This window comes from Cygnus olor, chromosome 16 (assembly GCF_009769625.2).
Source record: "Cygnus olor isolate bCygOlo1 chromosome 16, bCygOlo1.pri.v2, whole genome shotgun sequence".
In the NCBI taxonomy this organism is placed as follows: Eukaryota; Metazoa; Chordata; class Aves; order Anseriformes; family Anatidae; genus Cygnus; species Cygnus olor.
The window spans coordinates 8,321,195-8,340,942 of NC_049184.1; the positions used below are offsets into that span (position 1 = coordinate 8,321,195).

The 19,748-nt window shown below is 46.4% G+C and overlaps 2 protein-coding genes across 2 annotated transcripts in view; both read right to left on the minus strand.

Annotated features, from left to right (window-relative positions):
- The window catches only part of NFATC2 (nuclear factor of activated T cells 2), a 109,147-nt gene extending 97,533 nt beyond the window's left edge, over positions 1-11,614 (minus strand). The window contains exons 1-3 of the mRNA XM_040575534.1: positions 10,681-11,614; positions 8,962-9,147; positions 1,241-1,774 (exon numbers count right to left, since the gene is read on the minus strand). The gene's annotated coding sequence lies outside the window, so the exon portion shown is untranslated. The remainder of the gene's footprint in view (positions 1-1,240; positions 1,775-8,961; positions 9,148-10,680) is intronic.
- A 2,901-nt stretch (positions 11,615-14,515) lies between these two features.
- Positions 14,516-19,748, minus strand: part of ATP9A (ATPase phospholipid transporting 9A (putative)) — a 61,514-nt gene continuing 56,281 nt past the window's right edge. The window contains exon 28 of the mRNA XM_040575821.1: positions 14,516-19,202. Coding sequence (XP_040431755.1) covers positions 19,066-19,202 — 137 coding nt within the window. The 3' untranslated portion in view covers positions 14,516-19,065. The remainder of the gene's footprint in view (positions 19,203-19,748) is intronic.

Sequence of the window (19,748 nt, forward strand, 5' to 3'; positions counted from 1 at the left end):
TCAGCGGCCGGCGGCAGGGCCAGCGCTGGCGGCCAGGGGCGGGAGCGGGCCGGGAGGCTGCGGGGCCGGGCGGGACCTAAAATGGAGCGAGGCCGTGGAAAAACGCTTCCCCCCCCCCGCCTCCCGCCCCTCTCCCGGCACAGCCCCGCGGGCCGGCAGCCCGCCGCTCTTCGAAAACCGCAACTCACCTGCGCTGCCCCCCCGCTGCGGCTCGGGGGCTGCGGGAGCGGGGGAGCAGCCGGCGGCCCCCGCCTCCACCCCCCCCCCCCCGGCCTCCCCAGCGGTGCTTTCCCCCGGGGAGGGCTTTCCCAGCGCGGAGCATCCTCCGCTTGGACCCGCTCCCGAGAGCTCCGGGCACGGAGCCCCCCCTCCCCGGAGCCCTGTCCCGTGCCCCGTTACCCCCTGCCCCTTGCACCCCTCCGCGCCCTCCCGCGAGGCCGCGCCCTGCCCCAGCCCCGCCGCCGCGGGGATGGGATGGGGGGGACCCCGCGGAGGATGCCGCAGCCCCTTCCAGGCGGCGCCAGGCTCTAGGAAAGGGGCAGGGGACAAAGGAGGGCGGCCGGGGGCCATCTCCGCGGGCTGCCGGCTCGGCCCCGGGGCGCAGCGGAAAGTTGCGCACCGCGCAGGGGGCGCGCACCCAGCGCTGGCGGCGGGGGCGGCTCCGCCTCTCGCCGCGCTTAACTCCTGCATCCACCGGCACCGCCGCCCGCAGGGGGGCCGGGAGGAACGGGGGCGACGAGCCCGCACCCCACCCGGCCCCGCTGCTTCCCCCTGGGGCAGCCGCGGGCGCCCCCCGCGCAATCCCTGCGCAATCCCCGCGCAATCCCCGCGCAATCCCCGGCCCGAGCCCAGCGGTGCCGGGGAAGCCGCCGGCGGTGCCCGGAGATGCGGCCGGGGGCAGTGGCGGAAGGGTTAAGCGGCCCGGGGGGGTGTCAGCGAGCTCCTCGGGTGCTGGCTTGCAAGAGGAGTCCCCCTGGCTGAGGTTTAAAGGAGGGTTCTCCAGGCAGCTTTGCAGCGTCTTCACAAAGCGCGCTTCGACTCAAACCCAAACCCAGTCCCGTCCCTGCCCCGAGGGACCTTGTCGCCCTGAGAGCCCTCCTGCCCACCCTGCCGAGCGAGCCGAAAGCCGGCAGGAGGCACCTGGTCCACGGGGAGACCCCCGCACGGCCCTGGGAAAGGGAAAGGCACGGGAGGGCACACACACAGCACACAGACACGCAGCACCCGAATAAGACCCTACCTTGATCCATAGACCTCATGATGTGGTGGTAATGTACCAGCCTGCAGGCAGTTTCTCTCTGCATCAGGAATTCAAAAATAAAAATAAAAAATAAAAAATAAATCAATAGCAGGGAAAAAAGAAAAAAAGAAAAAAAAAAAGTCTTCTTTAAACCATGTTCAACCAGTGCCGCCCAGACAGAGGGAACCCCTCTTGCTCGCCTCCTCCGTAAGTGTTTGGAGGTGCAAAGAGGGATCCGAACTGGGCTGAGCTTGTTCCTGAAGTGAAGTCAGTTCTCTGCTCTGAGATGAGGGTTACTAGAGAGGGAAAGGCCACTTCCTTCCCTGCTCCGAGTGTTTATAGTCTTTGAATGCTGTAAAATAACGGGATTCCCTCACTGTTTCCTCCTGTTTATCCCAGTGCCATGGAAACTCCTGGATGGCCGCCATCTCCCAAACTGAGGGCTTTCCTGCAAGCTTCACACTCAGGAATCCATGACGTCTCCAGCTCCGGGCCAAGGCAGCTCTGCGGCTTTCTCAGTCTGCAGCACAAGCACTTAATTGTTGAGCAGAAAGTTAGAGAGCGAGAAAGAAAGAAATATGGATGATGTTAAAAATCCCAGTGTGTGCTTTTTAAACAAAACTTGCAGGCACTGCAAAGCCTTTCAAAGCAACGGGGCTTCTGTGCAGAAGTTTTCCTTCTTCCCAGCAGAGACAAGCTCGGGCTGCTGCTGCTTTTACCTTTGAATAAATCATTCAGAAAACTCAGGTCCCAAGCTTGTATTTACGTCTTTTAAATTTGCCAGCACCCTATTAATACCCATCTTGTTACTGGCACAGGCTTTGGCTTCTAATTACCGCTGGTTCAATTCTTCACGGAGAAGATAAAAAAAAATCAGTTAATTTGTTTAGTGGCATTTCACAGACCTCTCTCTGTTTCTATTTTTAGATCCATTTAGAAGAGAGAGGAGCAACCCCATGGATTTCCATTGATACACGTGGAGCTTAGCAAGAATGAAATAGCCAAGGAAGCCTCTGAAACCAAGACAACCCGTGTGTGTTTACACATACTATGTATAAACAGGAAAATAAAGCAAAAGAAAACAGGAAAATAAAGTCAGAGATGCGAACCGTGTGCTGTCTCACAATGTATAGTTTTCACTGGCGTGTTAACAAGCATCTGCCTCTTGATTCTGTACGGGTTCAGTGCCTGCATGCAACTGGACTTGCATATATTTTTTTCCAGAAGCGATCATGAGCTCACATACGTAAACTGCTGCCTCGGGGATCGGGAGAGCTCTGCAGCTCCTCGGTGTTCGTGTCTAACCCCACCGAACGCTGCAACGTACCCTGTGAGCCGGGGTGGCTGCCGGGGTCAGCTGGAGCCCTGGGCTGCAGCGGGGAGTGAGTCACTGCACAGGGACTTGGCCCGGCGCTGCACGGAGGGCTGGCTGGCACCCGCACGGCGTTTCCATTTTTCACTCTCTGAGTCCCAAAATCGACTCGAAGGAGGTATCACAATCAAACTTTCTGCTTCTCTAGTTTGTTGTCTCGCAGGCTAGCAACTGCAGGCAGGCCAGGGAAACTCAGCACACCTCACTTTCCTAGCCTTTGTCATTTTTGGACGTGCAGAGGCGGAAATACCTTCCCCAGCTCCTCGCCCTGTTAATGCAATGTGCTTCCACTGAACCCTGAAGGTGCCGGGGAGCCCCCTCCCGCGGCACAGCACCATCACCCCGTGGGGCTGAGCGGGGCTCGCAGCGAGCGCCAGCCCCCCCCCGGGAGGGGAGCATCCCTCTCGCACACCCACCTGCTGCGGGGGGCTTTTAGGGAAACCTTTCCTCCTCATCCTGCAGAGGCCAAGCCCCGTGACCCCACTGCTCTCTGAGCAGCAAAGCTGGTTGCAGGCCTCGCTTTTTGGCTGCTGTCTAGCAGAGGTTTTCCTTCGCATTGCACCCGCACAGCGAAGCCATCACAAAGCCCCAGGCACGCAGCGTGGTGCTGGGGGATGGAACAGCAGGCAGGGAAGCACCAAAAAGCTGTGCCTCACACCAAACCTCACCCTGGAGGATTTGTCCTTTACCAGCCCTCCCCACGGGCTGCAGAGCAGCCCTGATATTTAGGAGCGAGATCCTGCAACCCCCCCCCACGCACTGGCCCCAAGAGGTAGGTGCGAGTGCACCCCTGGACCCCCAGCTCCCCTGCAGGATGGGGCCGGTGCTGCTGCACCCAGCAGCTCTGCTCCTTTTCAGAGAGAAGTTTCATGCCTAAAGCTGGTTTGGCACATGCTCCAAGCCAGTTCATGACCAGATCCACCATTTGCATCACTTGAAGCAAAGTGAGAGCCACGTGGTTTCTATTTCCAAACATTAAGGGGGTGACGAGATTACTGCCTTGCTTGCAGAGAAGTGCAGAATCACTATTTTTGCATGACTTGCACCCCCACGCCCCCAACCTCCTTACCACAGCACTACCCACCGCCCCCAGCATCCCCTGCTATGCTTGCACTGGGAAATGCAGAGAGGGACTGAGGAGGGGGCTTCAGGCGAGGGGGAGCACTGCAGCAGAGCTGGGGTACAGGATCACAGCCGGGGCGAGCAGAGGGAGCAGCTGGGTACAGGCTGGGGGGGGGGACAGGCTGGGGGGGCCAAGGGCACCAGTCCCTGCCAAGGGTATCCCAGAGTGAGCGGAGAATGGGCGACCCCGATGGAAAGCTTCGCCTCATCCCACGCTGAGCTATAATCGGGGGAGCAGTCACGGCTCAGCGGTTATGGCACACAGGTTGGCTTCCCTAGTCTGGACCGTTTAAAAATACAATGTCTTTCTTTTAATAGCTCAGTTTGATCGGCTCCCGCTAGTTCACATGACAGGGTTTTCCTAAAATATCTTCTTCCACCAAGTTTTTTCCAACTTAAAAATGCTGAATCCTGCTACCCAAATTAAACTCAGTGCAAGGCGAAAAAAAAAATAAATAAAGAAAGAAGTGAAAGAGGGCTGGCGGCTGCCTCCGGACTGCTAGCATTCCCCAAACCAGCATATGACACAACTGTAAGATTTCCAAGGCTTTTGGAGAGTTCAGCGAGAGAATCGTGTCCTCCACTGGCTGCAGCTTCCCCGCTGAGTTAAACTTTCCTGACGGAACCTTTCTCCATCTGGCTCCGGCTCGCAGCGCGTTGTGAGCGGCCGCGGAGGAGAAGGGGGATATAGTTCAAGTCTTATATAACTGTGCAGGCTGGATGCGGGGGCAGAGACTTTCCCTAGAAACGAGAGATTTTTATATATATATAGTTATTTTTAGCTTCCTTTTCAAAGGAAGGCCAAATACCTCCGACTTTCCTTTGCTTTCTTATTTTGGTATCACTAAGGGATTTTATTTTTGGAGGTAGGGAGCTATTAATAGCTAATATTTATAACTATTTATTCCCTCTTTAGGAGAATACTTCCTCTTCCTTTCAGGGGCATATTTTGGACCGCATCCCTACCCCCCAATAACAGACCCACCTCCCCACCTTGCGCACGGCAGCCCCCAGGATTTACCAAGAGGATGCCCGGCTTTGGGGGACAGAGCAGAGGGGAGGGAGCACATCTCCCAGCCCTGGCCTGCAGGCAGGTTTGGAAACCGCTGCTGTCCCCGGGAGCAACCCGTCCTCAGTGCCGGGCGCCCAGCCGAGGAGGCTGAGCAAGGAGCTCCCTGCCTGTGAGAGGAGAGCTGCGGGCAGCTGGGGAGAGCCAGGAGCTGGCCCAAGGAGCGGGGAGCTGGGTCCTGGGGGTCCCAACGTCACCCCGCTGCACCTCCTACCAGGGAATGCTGCTGCCCCGTCGGCTCCACGCTGTTGATCGGCAGTAAAAATGAAATAGCTTTAAAAAAAAACACAAATTCTCATGCTCTCCAGGAGATAAGACATCAAGGCTTCCTGAGGATGTGCTCTCAGGCCATCGGGGCAGCTGCCCGGAGAGTTTATCATAATAGACTTCATGGAGACATCTCTGTTTTCCACTTGCAAAGGTATTTCAGGCTCACAGCAACAATAAGTATTTTTGACAAAAGCTGATCACCTTTCCAAAGTAAATACAGTTCTCTCCGAATCTGCCACAATGCACAACACACACTGAGCTCGATGCATTGCAGGCCGTAGGCAGAGCGGTGCCCGAACACCACATTTAGGCACCTGGGTATCGTCACTGCACCTAGCGCCCGGGCTCCCAAACCGAGCCCGACAGGGACCAAACAATTCACTAGCTGCAGCTCGGCCTGCTTAAGCAGTGCTAACTGGCATCTTCCTCCGTATTCATAACAGTCCTAGAGCATCGTGACTACAGAAAGCACGGTACCAGCTTATTTCTGACAATGCACTTGTCTGAATAACATTCACTCACTCAATTAAGTTACAAACGGAGTGTCTGATCTTGTAATGAGCTCCACGTGGCCCGGGGAATCCACCCACATACAGCTCCGAGAGATTGGAACTAGAGCTGCTTGAATTTTTCCCATCAGAACATTTTTTCCAAATGAAAAATAGCTTTTCATCTAAAATGAAAATTGGTCAAAATTTTGTGTTGTTTTTTTTTTTTCTATAAAAACTCAATAAACCGAAAGGCTATTTTTTGAGTTATAGTGTGTTATTTTTTTTCCTAAGAACTGGCTTTTAGTAAAAGGATTCTGTTCGTGAAAATTAAAAATAATTCTTATAAGTGAAGAATGATTTTTATTTTTTTTCCCCCTCAACAAAGGCAGTTTCAGAAAACAAAACCACAAATAAAAAAGATATTGAAGAAAGTGTAGAGAACATTCTTTCTCTTCCCCCTCCCCTCAAAAGTTTCCTGTAAAGGAAAAAATAAATGTCTTTCGACTCACTCACAGAACAATAGGGCCCCACTCTCACTGTCTTTAGTCAGGCAGCTCTTGAATTAGTGTTCTCTTATGGGACCAGGAAGATGTAATTATTTCAGCTGGCCCGATACAATTCCATCCCAGGCTTCAGTGTTCCGCTTTACCTATTACCTTGTCTGTCTCCTAGAAGTATTTAGGATTCCAGACAGACAGCAAAGCATATTTGCAAAGCAGTTGCATGACTTCAGAACCACTTGTATACGGAAATGTCTAACACCATCACGTCAGGTAGCTTGTGAAAGGAGTAACGGATCTGCACCTGCAGAAAAACCTGTTCTGAGCTTCAGCCTCCTAAAAAAATGATTTTAGATTTTAAAAACCTGAAACCTCATTCTCCCCCTAAGGCTAAAGCCAAACCACACAGCCCGGATGCAGCACAGGTGCTCCCAGGGCAGTTGACCGGCACTTGTCCCCTTTGGGATGGCATCCTCCGGCCCCGCCAGCACCCCAAAACGTGCCCACCATGACCCAGCATCGCAGCCCAACTCTTACTGAAATCCCCACTCAGATCGACCCTGGCCCCTTCGATCTGCAGAGAGCCTACACTGAATCTCAAATAGGGAATTTTAAAGGCGTGGAAATTCATTTGCATGAGAGACGAAACAAGGTGGAGTGACCCTAGGTAGGACAGAAGGGAACAATTTTCTCCCCGGGAGGCTCTTTTTGACCTTGAGGAGTTTGCAGCACTGCACGAAGCACTGGAACAGCTGGGGCTGGGGGCACCAAGCCTGACCCCACCACCCCCTGCACATGCCAGGGCAGGGGCAAACCCAATCACGCAGCCAAAAACCTGCAGGTTTACAAGGGATTTCCATGCTCAGTAGGGAAGATTTAGCTTGTGGCAGGATGAGGGAGTCAGCCAGGAAGGGCAAGGAACAGGGAAGGTACAGGTGGATTGTGAACTTTGCATGCAGCACCCAGACACAACAGCTTGGAAATAAAAGCAACGGATTGATTTACTGCCTTGTAAGTGGCACTAGGTCTTCTCCAAAGCTGAAATTCTCCTGGCGCCCTGATTTAGCAAACTTGTGCAGAGACGGATGTTTATGCGCCATGATTTATGCTTTTATCCAAACATCAAACATTGTTTGCAGGGAACACTTAAGCCTTCCAGATTGGCACTGCCTTAAAAACCACTATCAATGACGAGGTTAGCAGCTCTGAGGCTCTTTGCAAACAAGCAGGTAGGATAAAATTGAACTATAACTCTTTTTTTTTTTAAGCAAGACTAGTTAAGCAAATAAGAACCCTAGACAACACCATAAAGATATTGGTTTCTTGCCAAAGATATTTTCTCTTTAAGAAAAGAAAACCATAGGGCGTTCTTTGTTTTTGTTTTCCAAGATTTGAAGCTGAGGTTCAGAAGAGAGAGACGGCTGAAAGGAGCAATTACTCACTGCAGTAATTAGGAAGAACATTAGTCATGTTTGGGAGTTGGAGAGGTGTTTCTCTGTGCAGGGATGGCAAGTAAACAGCACGTAACCATTTACCTCTTTCTTTTAGAGCCTGAGCCCCTGTGACAGCAGTCACCAGGCCACATTTTGGGCTTTCCAGCAAACAGCCACACAGGTGAATGCCTGTTTTTGAAACATCCTTAATGATGGATTTTTTAGCCCCATCAAGTTGCTACCTGGAAAACTCCCATTATTGATCATATCAGGATTAGAACTGCCTCGTGAACCTCCTGCCCTCTGCACAGCAGAGGACACACCCTCTGCACCGCTGCCCTTTGCACACCTGGAGCTGAGAGCAGAGGGGCTGGCGGACCCTGGGCACCCTCCCCTGCCTGCTGTGTGGCCAAGATCCTGCAGTGACCTGCCTGCAAGAGCCAGGCTGCAGCAGCAGCTGCCCTGCGGGGCTGGCATGAGGGCCTGCAGAGCTTTCAGAAAAGGAAAGCATTCACGGCTGAAAGCTAGCCCAGGAAGGACTTCACTCAGCAAACCTAGACAACGAAACCCACCATGCTCGCAGAACCCCTGCGCTCCAACACCCATACCTCTCAGCCACAGAATACAGCTGTGCTGGTGGATAACTCAAACCATCACGCTGCTGTCTCACTACATAAAGTGATTCTTTCACGCAAGGTCAGAGTAAACTGTAGATTAAAGTGTATCTAAATACAAAACTACCACTTGCTATCAGGGCACTGGCAAAAATACAGGTATAAATAGATGGCATTAGTTTTAGTTACATTAAGTCTGAAGTTGGCTTATTAATAACAACAACAATGAACTAATCCAATTAGACACCTGCACAGTAAGTTTAGGATGGAAACACTGATGCAATCAGCTACTATATCATATGATGGCTAAACTAAATAATGATAATAAAGAAAGGTTATGACTGTTTTTGAAAAGGTGGTTCTATGCCTTTAATATTGCCGCCAGGGCAAGGGAATCTGATATTACATCCTAAACACAATTTACGATTCATTACTGGGGCTCTGGCCACACCCAGCAGCTAATCTAGAATTTCACACATTTAATGAACTTCATACTTGAAATATGTGGTCTGTAAAATCTGATTTACACTGTTGTTAAAGTGGTTGGTGTTCGAAAGAAAATATATTTTAAAGTATGTATTTGTGCACAAAGTTGTTTTTTTCCTAAAAAAATCCAAACCCAGTCATTAATTTACCCCAAAGCATATAAAACGTTCCCTACAGAGTAATTTCTAGTGCAGTATTTCTTTCAGCACCTCAGATTTACTCCCTATGTTTCTTCAGGAGCAACTGCATTCAGTTATAGAAAGAAGTAGAGAGCCTTCACAATATAATTGCAGGTACTTTGGACAGTAAGTTAACTTGACAAGTCAGCTCATGATGGAGTCCAGGGTCTATAATTAGTGCTTACCTGCCACCATCATAAAAATGCTGCATTTGGTCAGTTCTTGCTTGAGCCATACAAGCCTTGCAATCCTAGCTCATTCAAGCGTGTTAGCTTTTTATTGGATGTTAACACCTGATATTTCCTTCAGGCTCTGGTTTTACTGAAGGCTTTGTCACATTACGTTCTTCGAAGCTGGAATGGCAACAGGAGCTGAAAGAAAGAAGAGCGGGAACATTTATAAATCACTGCCCCACATGCATCCTTATGGTGAAAGATCACAAAAGACATGAGGGCTGCTGAAGGAAATAGCTGTCACTCAGATGTGAAATACAAGATGTTTCTTTCTGTTGAAGACTATTTATGGTGAGCGCTGCACCTGTAAAAATTAGTTCCACACTTCAGTAACAAGGACTCAAAAGAATTAAACTTAAACAAAACCAGCCAGATTCCCTGGAGGTGCCAAGGAGCGCGACCCCCTCAGCGCACACTAGCCACGGATCTTCCACCAAAATATCAACATGATGCATCTGTCGATGCATCTGATTTTGGAACGATTTTCTCCCTAAGGGATTAGTGTTGCAAATAACAATTTTACTTTGCAAATTTGTTTTCTGGATCATTTCTCTTTGTATATAGGAAAGATCAGATGTCAAAATGTGATCAGCAAGAGCTTGAGGCTGCCTAGAAGCAAAACTGGGCAGCTTTGAATCAAACTTTAGCCCATAGACATTTGCCTGAGAAATTCTGGCACTGGTTGTAACCTAAAATGTAAACTGTCACTCGGGTTAATATATCTGGATCCAGCTAAAAGGCAGCAATACATTCAGATAAACAAAAAGGAGGATGCTAAAGACTAGAAAGGGGTGTATCTGGGGAAAGAAAAATATATGAGGGTTGAGAACATCTAACCTTTGCCTTTTAGAAACTTCTTCATTTTACAGCCTAGCCATCAGGGTGGAGAAGGCCCAAGTTTCTATGCCACTCTGTGCATCATTGATAAATGCTTCTTTGGAGTAGCTCTCAGCAGAAAACAATGGCGTGGAACCTATTTAAAACTTGTCTTCTCTTTCTCCTTCTCCAGGGATTTTACTTACCTTGGACGTGGACAAATAGAGATGAAGGGAAGAATTGGTTATTAGTTTCCAGCTCACACTTCAGGGGGAAAGATTGCTTGCCCTTGTTTAATTTTATTCACCTTCAAACATTAAAATCACTCTTCTGTTTGTCATTGGGCTTGAAGTAATTGCTGCATGCTAGAAAGAAGCCAAGATGGCCTATTAAATATTTAAAGCTACATTAATAAACAACAGGATGCGACTGCTCCAGTTACTTTCAAAAATTAAATTAAAGATCCTGAGTGCAGACTGAGTGACTTGTAAATACGTCTTGGTGCCCGGGCAGGAGCCCTGTGAGGACTGATGCCCACACCACAGCCCAGGGCAGCCGTGGAGGTAAGCCCTGGCTGGGCAGGGTGGGTGCTGGTGTTTCCTGGGGCTTACTAACCATGAGAGCAGCTCCAACAGCATGCTCCCTCCTCGCTCACATTGCAGGCTCGCGCCAAGGAAGCCTTGGCAAGAGAGTGGTTAAAACACTGGCTGCTCTTCACTGGGCCTCTGAAACTTTACAGCTCAGGGTGTGCTGGTTGTCAAACATAAGGAGAACAGGATGGAGCCTAATAGAGGTGCACCTGGAGAGAGCAATAAACATTTCCAGCAACATCTCCAGGGCAAAGAAAGATCATACCTCGTAAGGGCCAAGAGGCCCGCTGGCAGCGCCGCCAGCCCTCAGTGGACGATGATGAGCTGCCTCACCACCCGCCGCAGCCCAGGCCTCTCCTCAAAGGTCCGATCTTGTCAACTCTTGGAACGAGACCGAAGGGAATAAAACACAGTAAGAGCAACCCACTCAAGCTCCCAGATGTGAATCAGCACCCTGAGGTGCCCAGGAGAGCGAGCTGAGATGCAGAGCTTGCTGCCCGCTGTGACAGGCCCTGTGGCGCTGGCCCAGGCCTCAGGTGCAGCAGCGGCTGCAGGGTGTGGTGAGGCGCCGGGGACTGCTGTGTCAGGACAGAGATGCCGTCTGACAGAGGCAATGCCGATCCGTATAATGGTGCCTTTTAGTCACAACCTTTATACTGAACTTACAAACAGTACAGAGGAATTCCACCTCTGCAGACAGCATCCCCTTGGCCTTTTTGATAGGCTCAGCACCAGACGGCATTTCTTCTCATGGCAGTTGGAACGGGTTAACGTGCTCCATCGAGACCTGTGGTATTTCATATAATAGTCACAACAATTCTCATTTTAAATAGGAAATCTGATCAATAGCGATTTGTATAGCTTTTTGACAAGTTACACGATGGTGAAGTCTGCCACTGTACAACATAAATCGGAAGTGACATGTCTTAAAAGTGTAAGAGCTGGCACAAGACAGATCCATATCTAAAGGCAGAGAAATACAACGCCTACAGCAGAGCTGCAACACAACTTTTTTGGAGCAGATGCACAACACTTGACTAAATATACTGTCTGATGAAATCACGAGCACGGGAGATGCCCCCATCCCGCGTGCCCACCAAGGTGCGTGCCCCAGGAGCACATCTGAGCTGACTAAGCAGAATCATGTAGCACCATCAATCCACCTCTATTCAATACTCTTAATTTATATTGTGGGTAATTCTACTTTTACCCTGGTAACCATGTCCAGAGACTTGTTTAAACTACTCAGAGTGTACATTTAAAATAAAATCTGTTTCACATAAAAGGACAAATGAGAATGACTATTACCCCCATCTTTAATGCGCTAAATTCTTTCGCACAGATTGTTCTTGTTACTACTTCTTTCTGTGAGAGAATCTGAACAGCACACAATATTCCTCCTTACGTGCACAATTACAGCAAGCCAAGAGAAGGAGACTTTAAAGTGGGAATGCTATGATTTTAAAGCCCTTTTTTGTAACCCACTCAGTGAATAACAGTTAGGTCCTAGGCCACAAAGGGAGAAAAAGCAGAAGAGGGAAGGACATTTTTCTGAAGGCCAAATCCTGCAAGTTGCCGATCATCTAAAACTTTAATTACAAGAAGCAGAAACTCAAGAGATTCACTGTGTAACATAGACAGCCCCATACCACCCAGGGTTTTAGGGCAAGGAGGTGCTCGCTTGTGGCCCCCGGAAGCCATGGAAGCTAAGCAGACATTAGGCTGATGCAGTTTTGTTACCGACTTTACGTAAGTGCTGGACCAGGACTTAGTGCTGCTAATCACTGCTGCCACGTGCAGCAAACTTCTTCCTTGCATTACCTTTTTGCAGTTACAGCAAAGCCATTTCTGCAATTAACTGCTGCTCACATTCTCAAACTGACCATTTACCATGGAGTTGCAAAACACTAGCCCTGATCCGCAGTCCCAATTTCAAGACAGAACAAGCCAGCAAAATTGTTAAATTGAGGTTTATCAAAAGTCCAAATAACAGCAGTAGTTTTGTGTTTGCTTTTTTTTAAACTTCCAATCACATTCCTAATTTAAAAACAAGCATTTGGATACACCACGGAACAAGTATCTTTCCTATATGATTGACTCTAAGGTGGGGAGAAAGTCCAATAATCAAACAGGAAAATAATTTTGTACACCACGCTTTGCCGTGGGTTTTGGGTACAGCCCAGAGACCCCAGGTTCTCTGTGCCTGCCCCCATTTCCTATCTGTGAAACAGGAACAGCAGCAGCTACCTTCCTCTAGTAAACAGTTATCATGACAATGATATTTAATGCCATGCTAATGCAATGTAGAAGCAGCAGAGTACAGAAGTACAGCTGTCATTAACTGGAGCCATCGGAAGGAAGAGACAGAGGGCATATCAACAAGATTTTCTTCTTTATGAATGGCTTAAGGTGAGGTTCTGCATGTCTTCATACCACACGTAAGGCTCAGGGCCATAACACGAAACCCAATTACCAGCCAGCACCTTTTTTTTGCCCTCCTCCCCTCCCTTTAAAGAAAAAAAGACACTAGTATATAATACAACCACAATCTGAAAAATAAGGCCACTGGCATTCTTTAGTAAAGCTTAAGCTGAAAACTTATCCCAGGATGCGTGATCTTCCAAAAATCTGCCAACCCCTGCAGTGTTCAAACTTCTTGTATGACCACAGCCACATGAAGAATGAAATTAAACCCCATGGAAATCTTTGACATTTCTACTATTATGCAATGTTTGGGTGAAAAAAAAAATTGCAGAAATTCTCCTTCCCTTTCCAGAGTGAGTTTAGAAAAACTATTTCTAGCTTTTTTTAATTACACATTTCACCATTAAAAAGAAACCGTCCATAAATTAAAAGAACCACTAACTAGGGCTTATGTAACCCATTTGGAGTGGGAAATTGGTAACACTTGGGAGTGAAGTCTGTTACTGTAATTTCTGGAGTCCACAGCGTTCATTTGATGTGTGCAAACATCACAAAAAAACTGCATATTTAACATCTGCATTAACTATCTTACACAAAAGAATGTCGATCATGAGAGAGGTTAATATGCTGGCATCTGTCTCCTATAGAATCTAAAAGAAAAGATTTTTAATATATATTTAGGATTCTGAGGGAATAGTTTTTAATCACTGCTTGAGTTAAATAATCTCCCAAGTTATGGATTTACTTTATCTAATTCTATTTTTCATTTTTATTTGAGAGTGTTTATAGTTCTATCACATTTTGGTAGAAAAACACTGCATTGTGTCCTTAATGTTATTGCAGTTTCCTCTGCAGAGAATATTCAGCATTAAATTCCTTCCTCTCCCTTCATTTCTGACACAAACGCGGCAGCCAACTCTATGTGTGACTGCTGTGTGCAGAGCAAGTTCCTTAATCAAACGTTCGAGTGATGAGAACATGCCAAAAATAGCTGCTCCTACTGCTGTTGCGTCACTGCTTTTCCAAGAGCAGCACATACATGTTTCAAATGAAAGGCCTGCGCCTCCTAATTCACACCAGCGGGAATCACCAGTACCAACCATCTTCTCCCTCACTGGGGTTACACCAGCTTAAAAAACTCTTGAGGCTAACTTGACCAGAGTCTTCCCAAACAAGCCGGGTCTCCTGAAAATGGCTTTTCAAACAGGCAGGCACCCGGGGCTGCCTGGGCCAGGAGTGCAGTGGCACCCAAATTTCCACCTTGTTGTAGCACAGGTGGCACCTGCAGCCGCTCCTACGCTCCCCAGGGCTGATGAATACCTTTACATTGCGATACAAAGCTTAGACAGCTTGCAGAAAGCAATCCTGCATGAAGCTGCAGTCTTGCAAGAAGCCACTGATAAAGCGAGGGACAGCAAAAGCTGCCATCTCCGATACACTTCAAGCTTCCTGTGAAGACTGCTAGCAAACTGTTTATAGCAAAAACTAATAAAGCAGGTCTACACTGATCAGCAGGGAGCACTGATCATTTCTCGTGTGCCTTTCCCATGTAGCCACATTAAAGGGCCACAATTTAGCTTAATCTCTACACTTAATTCTGTCAAAACACATCTTGGACTGATCAATGCAGGACTAACTCAGGTGCATCATACCTGGCATATATGGATGAAATAGAGAAGTTGCATAAAATTTATTTTTCCATCTTGTTTTACAACATTCCCTTTTAAGTTCTTACACATCTGCAACATAACTCCACAGAACAATAAATAATTGGCATTCATATTTCTCTTGAATCAAGAGTATTTACATGTTGTTTAAGTAGATGACAAGTACAAAACATCAGCATCACAGTAAATATCCTTTTGACAACAGAATCCATTTCCCCAATTAAAAATTAAATTAAATTAACATTAATTTTTAACAAGTTTTAACAATTAAAAATGTTCTCAAAGGCATATAAGTACACAAGTTGTAGTAGGCAGTAGTAATGGACCATATTGGCAAAGCTGTAGAACCCAGGATTTCGTGCAAATCAGAGTTTATTAACTTTGAAATAACTAATAATAAATAAAAATAAAAAGAGCCCATCCTGCTCACACTGACTATTCTAGAGGGCACTCAGCTGGCCCTAGCTATGCAACTGTGGAGATGAGTCAATCCCCATCTGAACAGCTGTGCACAAAGAATGTGTGATGGTGAGCTGCATGCAATCTAGTTCACGTACCTGATTCAGAGCACTGCCTATGCAAACTAAGGATTTATGATGCATCTGACAATGCAGATGCTCTCTTTAAAAGATAAAGCCAGAATACAAGCTTTAGGGATTCACATGTCTAACTCACCAGGGCTCCCTGACAAACAGCCCATCCACAGCAAAATTTCCGTCAAGAGTTGCAGAGAGCAAGAGAGTTTGTCACAGTATTTAATTGTGATAGTTCAGCAGACTGCAGAAAAACACCTTTGGTGCTACTCAGTTTGGTCCGACCACAGCTGTACCTCTCAGCATGTAGCTCTCAACTCTGAGGGGACACCAGGGATGCCACTCATCACTCCCCAGTCCAGTTCTGATAAGACCCTGCACAGATTTAAGCTGCTGAACAAAGAATGTTGCATTTCAATTGCAGTATGAGCTGAACAAAGCAAGTGTTTGCAAAGAGAAATACGGCAAACCCTACAGAGGAAACACATCCAAGAGGAAAAGAAAAGAAAAGAAAAGAAAAGAAAAAAAAGAGGTTGCACCTGGAATTACTGCAGTGATGCAAGAAGAGAACAGTGCATATCACAAAATCTGCACGTAACTAACCACCAAAGCAGCACATCACAGAGCACAGGCTTCCCTACAGCAGCCAGGAGAAACAAGAACACACCAAGACACACACTGCTATCCTACAGCATCACTTGTAGCGCAGTCCCAAAGCTCACAAGTTATACGAACTGCTGCAGTACATTAAACCAGAACAACAACAACAAAAAAGGAACAAAAAGAACACTAAATCTACAAACAAGATACTACATACAAGAAAACAATGCTTCACTCTCAATAAGCACAAATGATGAGCGTACTAGATGAAAAAGATTAATTTAAATTTCCAGCAGAGAATACATTTATTCAGATGTACAGTAAGTATGAACATATGTATTAAACTTTGCTTTTAAAAACATTTTTAAATAACTTAAGAGAAATAGATTTCAGACAAAGTGCTAAACTTGAAAAATACAACAATCATTCCTCTCTCCTGCTGTTTGTTAGATGGCAGTTTTAATTTTCTGATTGCTTTAAAAAATGCAGTGTATACTCAGAGACAAATTACTTCTGGATTTACAATCTTGTGCAAAAAAACTAGCTGCAAAGAAACATAATCCCCACCCCAGGACACAGCTACAGATTAGTCTCAATGCCACTAAATACGCATTCGTTATTAAAGTTATGATTCAATAAATATTACTGAATTCACAATTCACTCCCTTTCTTGGTGTAAGCTAATATTTTGCGAATATGGTCCACTCAGTGTAAACTGTATTGACTTCAGGAAACAGTGAATTTTACCACACATACGTCTCAAATATTTACATACAGTAGCATGGCACTGTTATTCTTGCAGGACATTGAACTACTAATACACACTAGATAGGGACAGGGATTTTACAAAGATGTGTACCATGATGCATTTTCCAAAAGACAAGAGGTACTTGACTTCTCAGTCACGAGAAGCTGCCAAAAAAAAATATTGATTCTTGTCTTTAAACCTATTTAAATCAAATGTTGACTGGGGACTCCAGAACAGCTGCATGTCTGACACTATTCAGGAACTGTAGCGAGTCACAATAAAGACAATATGAGGTACCTTTTGGCCATAATTCACAAAAGGCTGCTAGCCCAACTGTTCCAATATAGGGCTGTTCAGGCACTGCTTTTCTTCTTTGAGACAAATCAATGAGAAGTATAGGACTTTGAAGCCCTTACCCAATATGAACATGCATGTCAAAGGAGTAGGAATATATATTATTACTATTTTTAGGAAAAATTTAGAAGAGAATGAAAGGCAAATTTACAAATTATTATTAAAAGGTGACTGCTAAGAATTAGCTACGTTTCCTTGGTCAGTAGGTTGTTTCTAAAGGTGGTTGCCATGTATTAGGATTTTGGACAAGTGCCTAATCAGAAGACTGGCACAAAAGAAAAAAACATTGTCTTAGATTAAAGGGTGTTGGCTGTTCTTATTCCTGAAGGATTTTGAAACATAACTTCCTAAATTACGAGGGTTTCCCCCACATGAACTAATGACATGGCCATATGGACTTGCACCTTCCTCTCACCCCAAGCTACATGCATTATGAATTTCTCTATATAGCTTTTGGAACTTGCTTCCTCTCTTTCGTATTTCCTCTCAGTAACTTAGAACAAGGAAGGCAGGTCAGGTTGTCCAAAGCATTCCTCAGAGAAATTACCAAAAATCAACCGCATAAGCCACAGCAATCTTAGATCTGAAAATCCAAGATGCACCGCTATGGATCAATGCAGACTCCAGCTCTCCCTTTAAAATAACACTCGGATTTTCCACTGATTTTCACACCAGAGCTTTTCATGCAGCACTGTGCTGCTTGCGACAGTGTCTGTAGCAATGGCAACAGAAGTTGGCAGTCCATTAAAGGGGTTCAGTATGGCACAGAGGCAACCACGGAGCTTCTGCTCCTCACACCAGCGCTGTTGCCTAGACCTGGAGGGGCTGCCTCAAGAGACAAGAGGGAGTTCAGGCTCTGGGCTCTGCCGTTCCCTGTCCCTCTGTGCAGCTGACCAGCAACGGCGCCAGGCTGTGCCCGCCACGACAGTGGTTTTTATGATGTGGGAACAAGACAGCAAGCAACTAATTTATCACAGACTAAACAGCCATTAGATGAGGATGGCTGCCACTATAGAAGCTCAGCCATGCTCGATGCACAGATCCAATGGTGAACGGTTCCTGCAACCCTGTCATTCTCCTGAACAGCCTGTGCCCGTGTTGCCCTCCTCACTGTGTTATAATGGGGATCAATGCTTATTAGGAAAACAAAACTAACTGAGTTTTTGAAAATTCAAAACAAGTATTTTGCTCTTCACATGAGCCTAATACCTTTGTATAGACCCTGCTCCTGCTTCCCATTCAAGTTTTGGTTTTAGAGCAACGCAAGTGCAAGGTTCTCAAAAACTGCCTCTGCAGGGAGGGTGTCAAGAATGACATCCACCTAGGAGTGCCTCAGCTTATTTGCAGCTCATCTTCACTGTTTCACCCTAACAGGAAACAGATTTTGTATAGTTGTAAGGAGTAGCAGCTTTGTGACCTTTCCTTTCAGTCTCCAAGGATTCAAGACATGTCTGCCACATTGTCTGCGGAACAGTACAAGTCTCTCCTCACGTTGTCAACGCATTTCAAGTCTGATCAAGTGCAAATTTCTTTTCCAAAGACGATTTGCTTTAGTTTAGATAATTTTCTCCTATACAAATAAATACAGAGTAAAGTTATTATGTCACCATCTCCTTTTAACAGGAAGCACAAGAACTAAACAGAACTGAATTTCTTCATTTTAGATTACATTTCTCTGTATTTATCCATGGCTGGATACCACCAAAATCACTAGGGTGACCACATTTCATCTGAAGGAAAATCTCAGACATGCTCAGATTCTCCAGTGTGTGTAGATTCGACGTGCTGGAGCCCCATTATGGGAACAGCATGCCATAAATCAGGAATCAGCTGTCAGCAGTATAGTGTATCACCTACATTAAGGGATTTCCAAGATGTAAAAAGAATGTACCTACTTGAATCAAAAAAATAAATAATAAAACTACGTTACACAATGCAAGGAACACCACAGATATTTTTAAAAGTAACTTAAAAATTGTCAAACATATGTTCCAAGGTCAGTTAGCAGCTTTTGGTACTTTTAACCACGCATGAGGAACCAATCATCATTGCAGTTGCATGCATTTGACCCCAGTTAAGTTGAACAAAAGTGACAAAAAGTGGATGAACTAACAAGTGCCTCCACCCTCAAAAAATACTTCCCTTGTATCGTTAGGTTTCCGTTTGTAGTAGTTGTGAAGTCTTTTTCAATAAAGCAGCATGTAATAGAGATTACTACATGATCCTTATGCAAATATCAGACGTATTCATTATAGTAACAACTACATGATTTTTGTCTCTCAGCCATGTGCAATATTCGTCTCTGGTGTGCAAGAAAAGCAGCCCTAAGATGTGAGCTTTGAATAGCTTGGGGGAGAAAACCTTCGCCTCAGGTACTTCAGGACGTAGAGGGGAAGGCAGCTCACCAGAGTGATGACGGTGACTTTCCACAAGAATGACAAAGTTGCAATGAAGTAAACATCTGTAAAAAGAGAAGAGCACAGAGTCAAGAAAGAAGGGAAGCAAGCATATTCTGGGAAGAGGTACAGAAAAGCAATACAATCTAACAATGCAGCTTAAACAGCCTCACCTTCTCCCCACGCACAGAATTTCAAAGCTCCTGCAGTCCCTGGTTCCTCACTTTTCTGCCCTTCTCTTTCACAGAAGATTCAGCTTTCTGTATAACACATTCCCTGTAGGATTCCAGCAGGGCATGTAACCCATCACAGGCAAGCACACATATATTCCCCATCTGAAACTGGGCTATCCATCTGCTGGCAATACTGAGCTTCCTTTAAATGGACTATTTGTATTCTGGGACTTGCCCTCTCCTACGTGGCTGGTAGTCCAGCAAATACATCTCTTAACTCAGTCACGATATCTCAGAAGCATTACAAAAATAGCTGAAGTGTTGTTCAAAATAGAGCTGGTATACCCATATTCATGACACACAGATCTAGCCCATTGGGAAGTTATCCTCATTGTCTTCAGAGGACGCAAAGAGTTTATGGAAGAAGTAGTGACATCT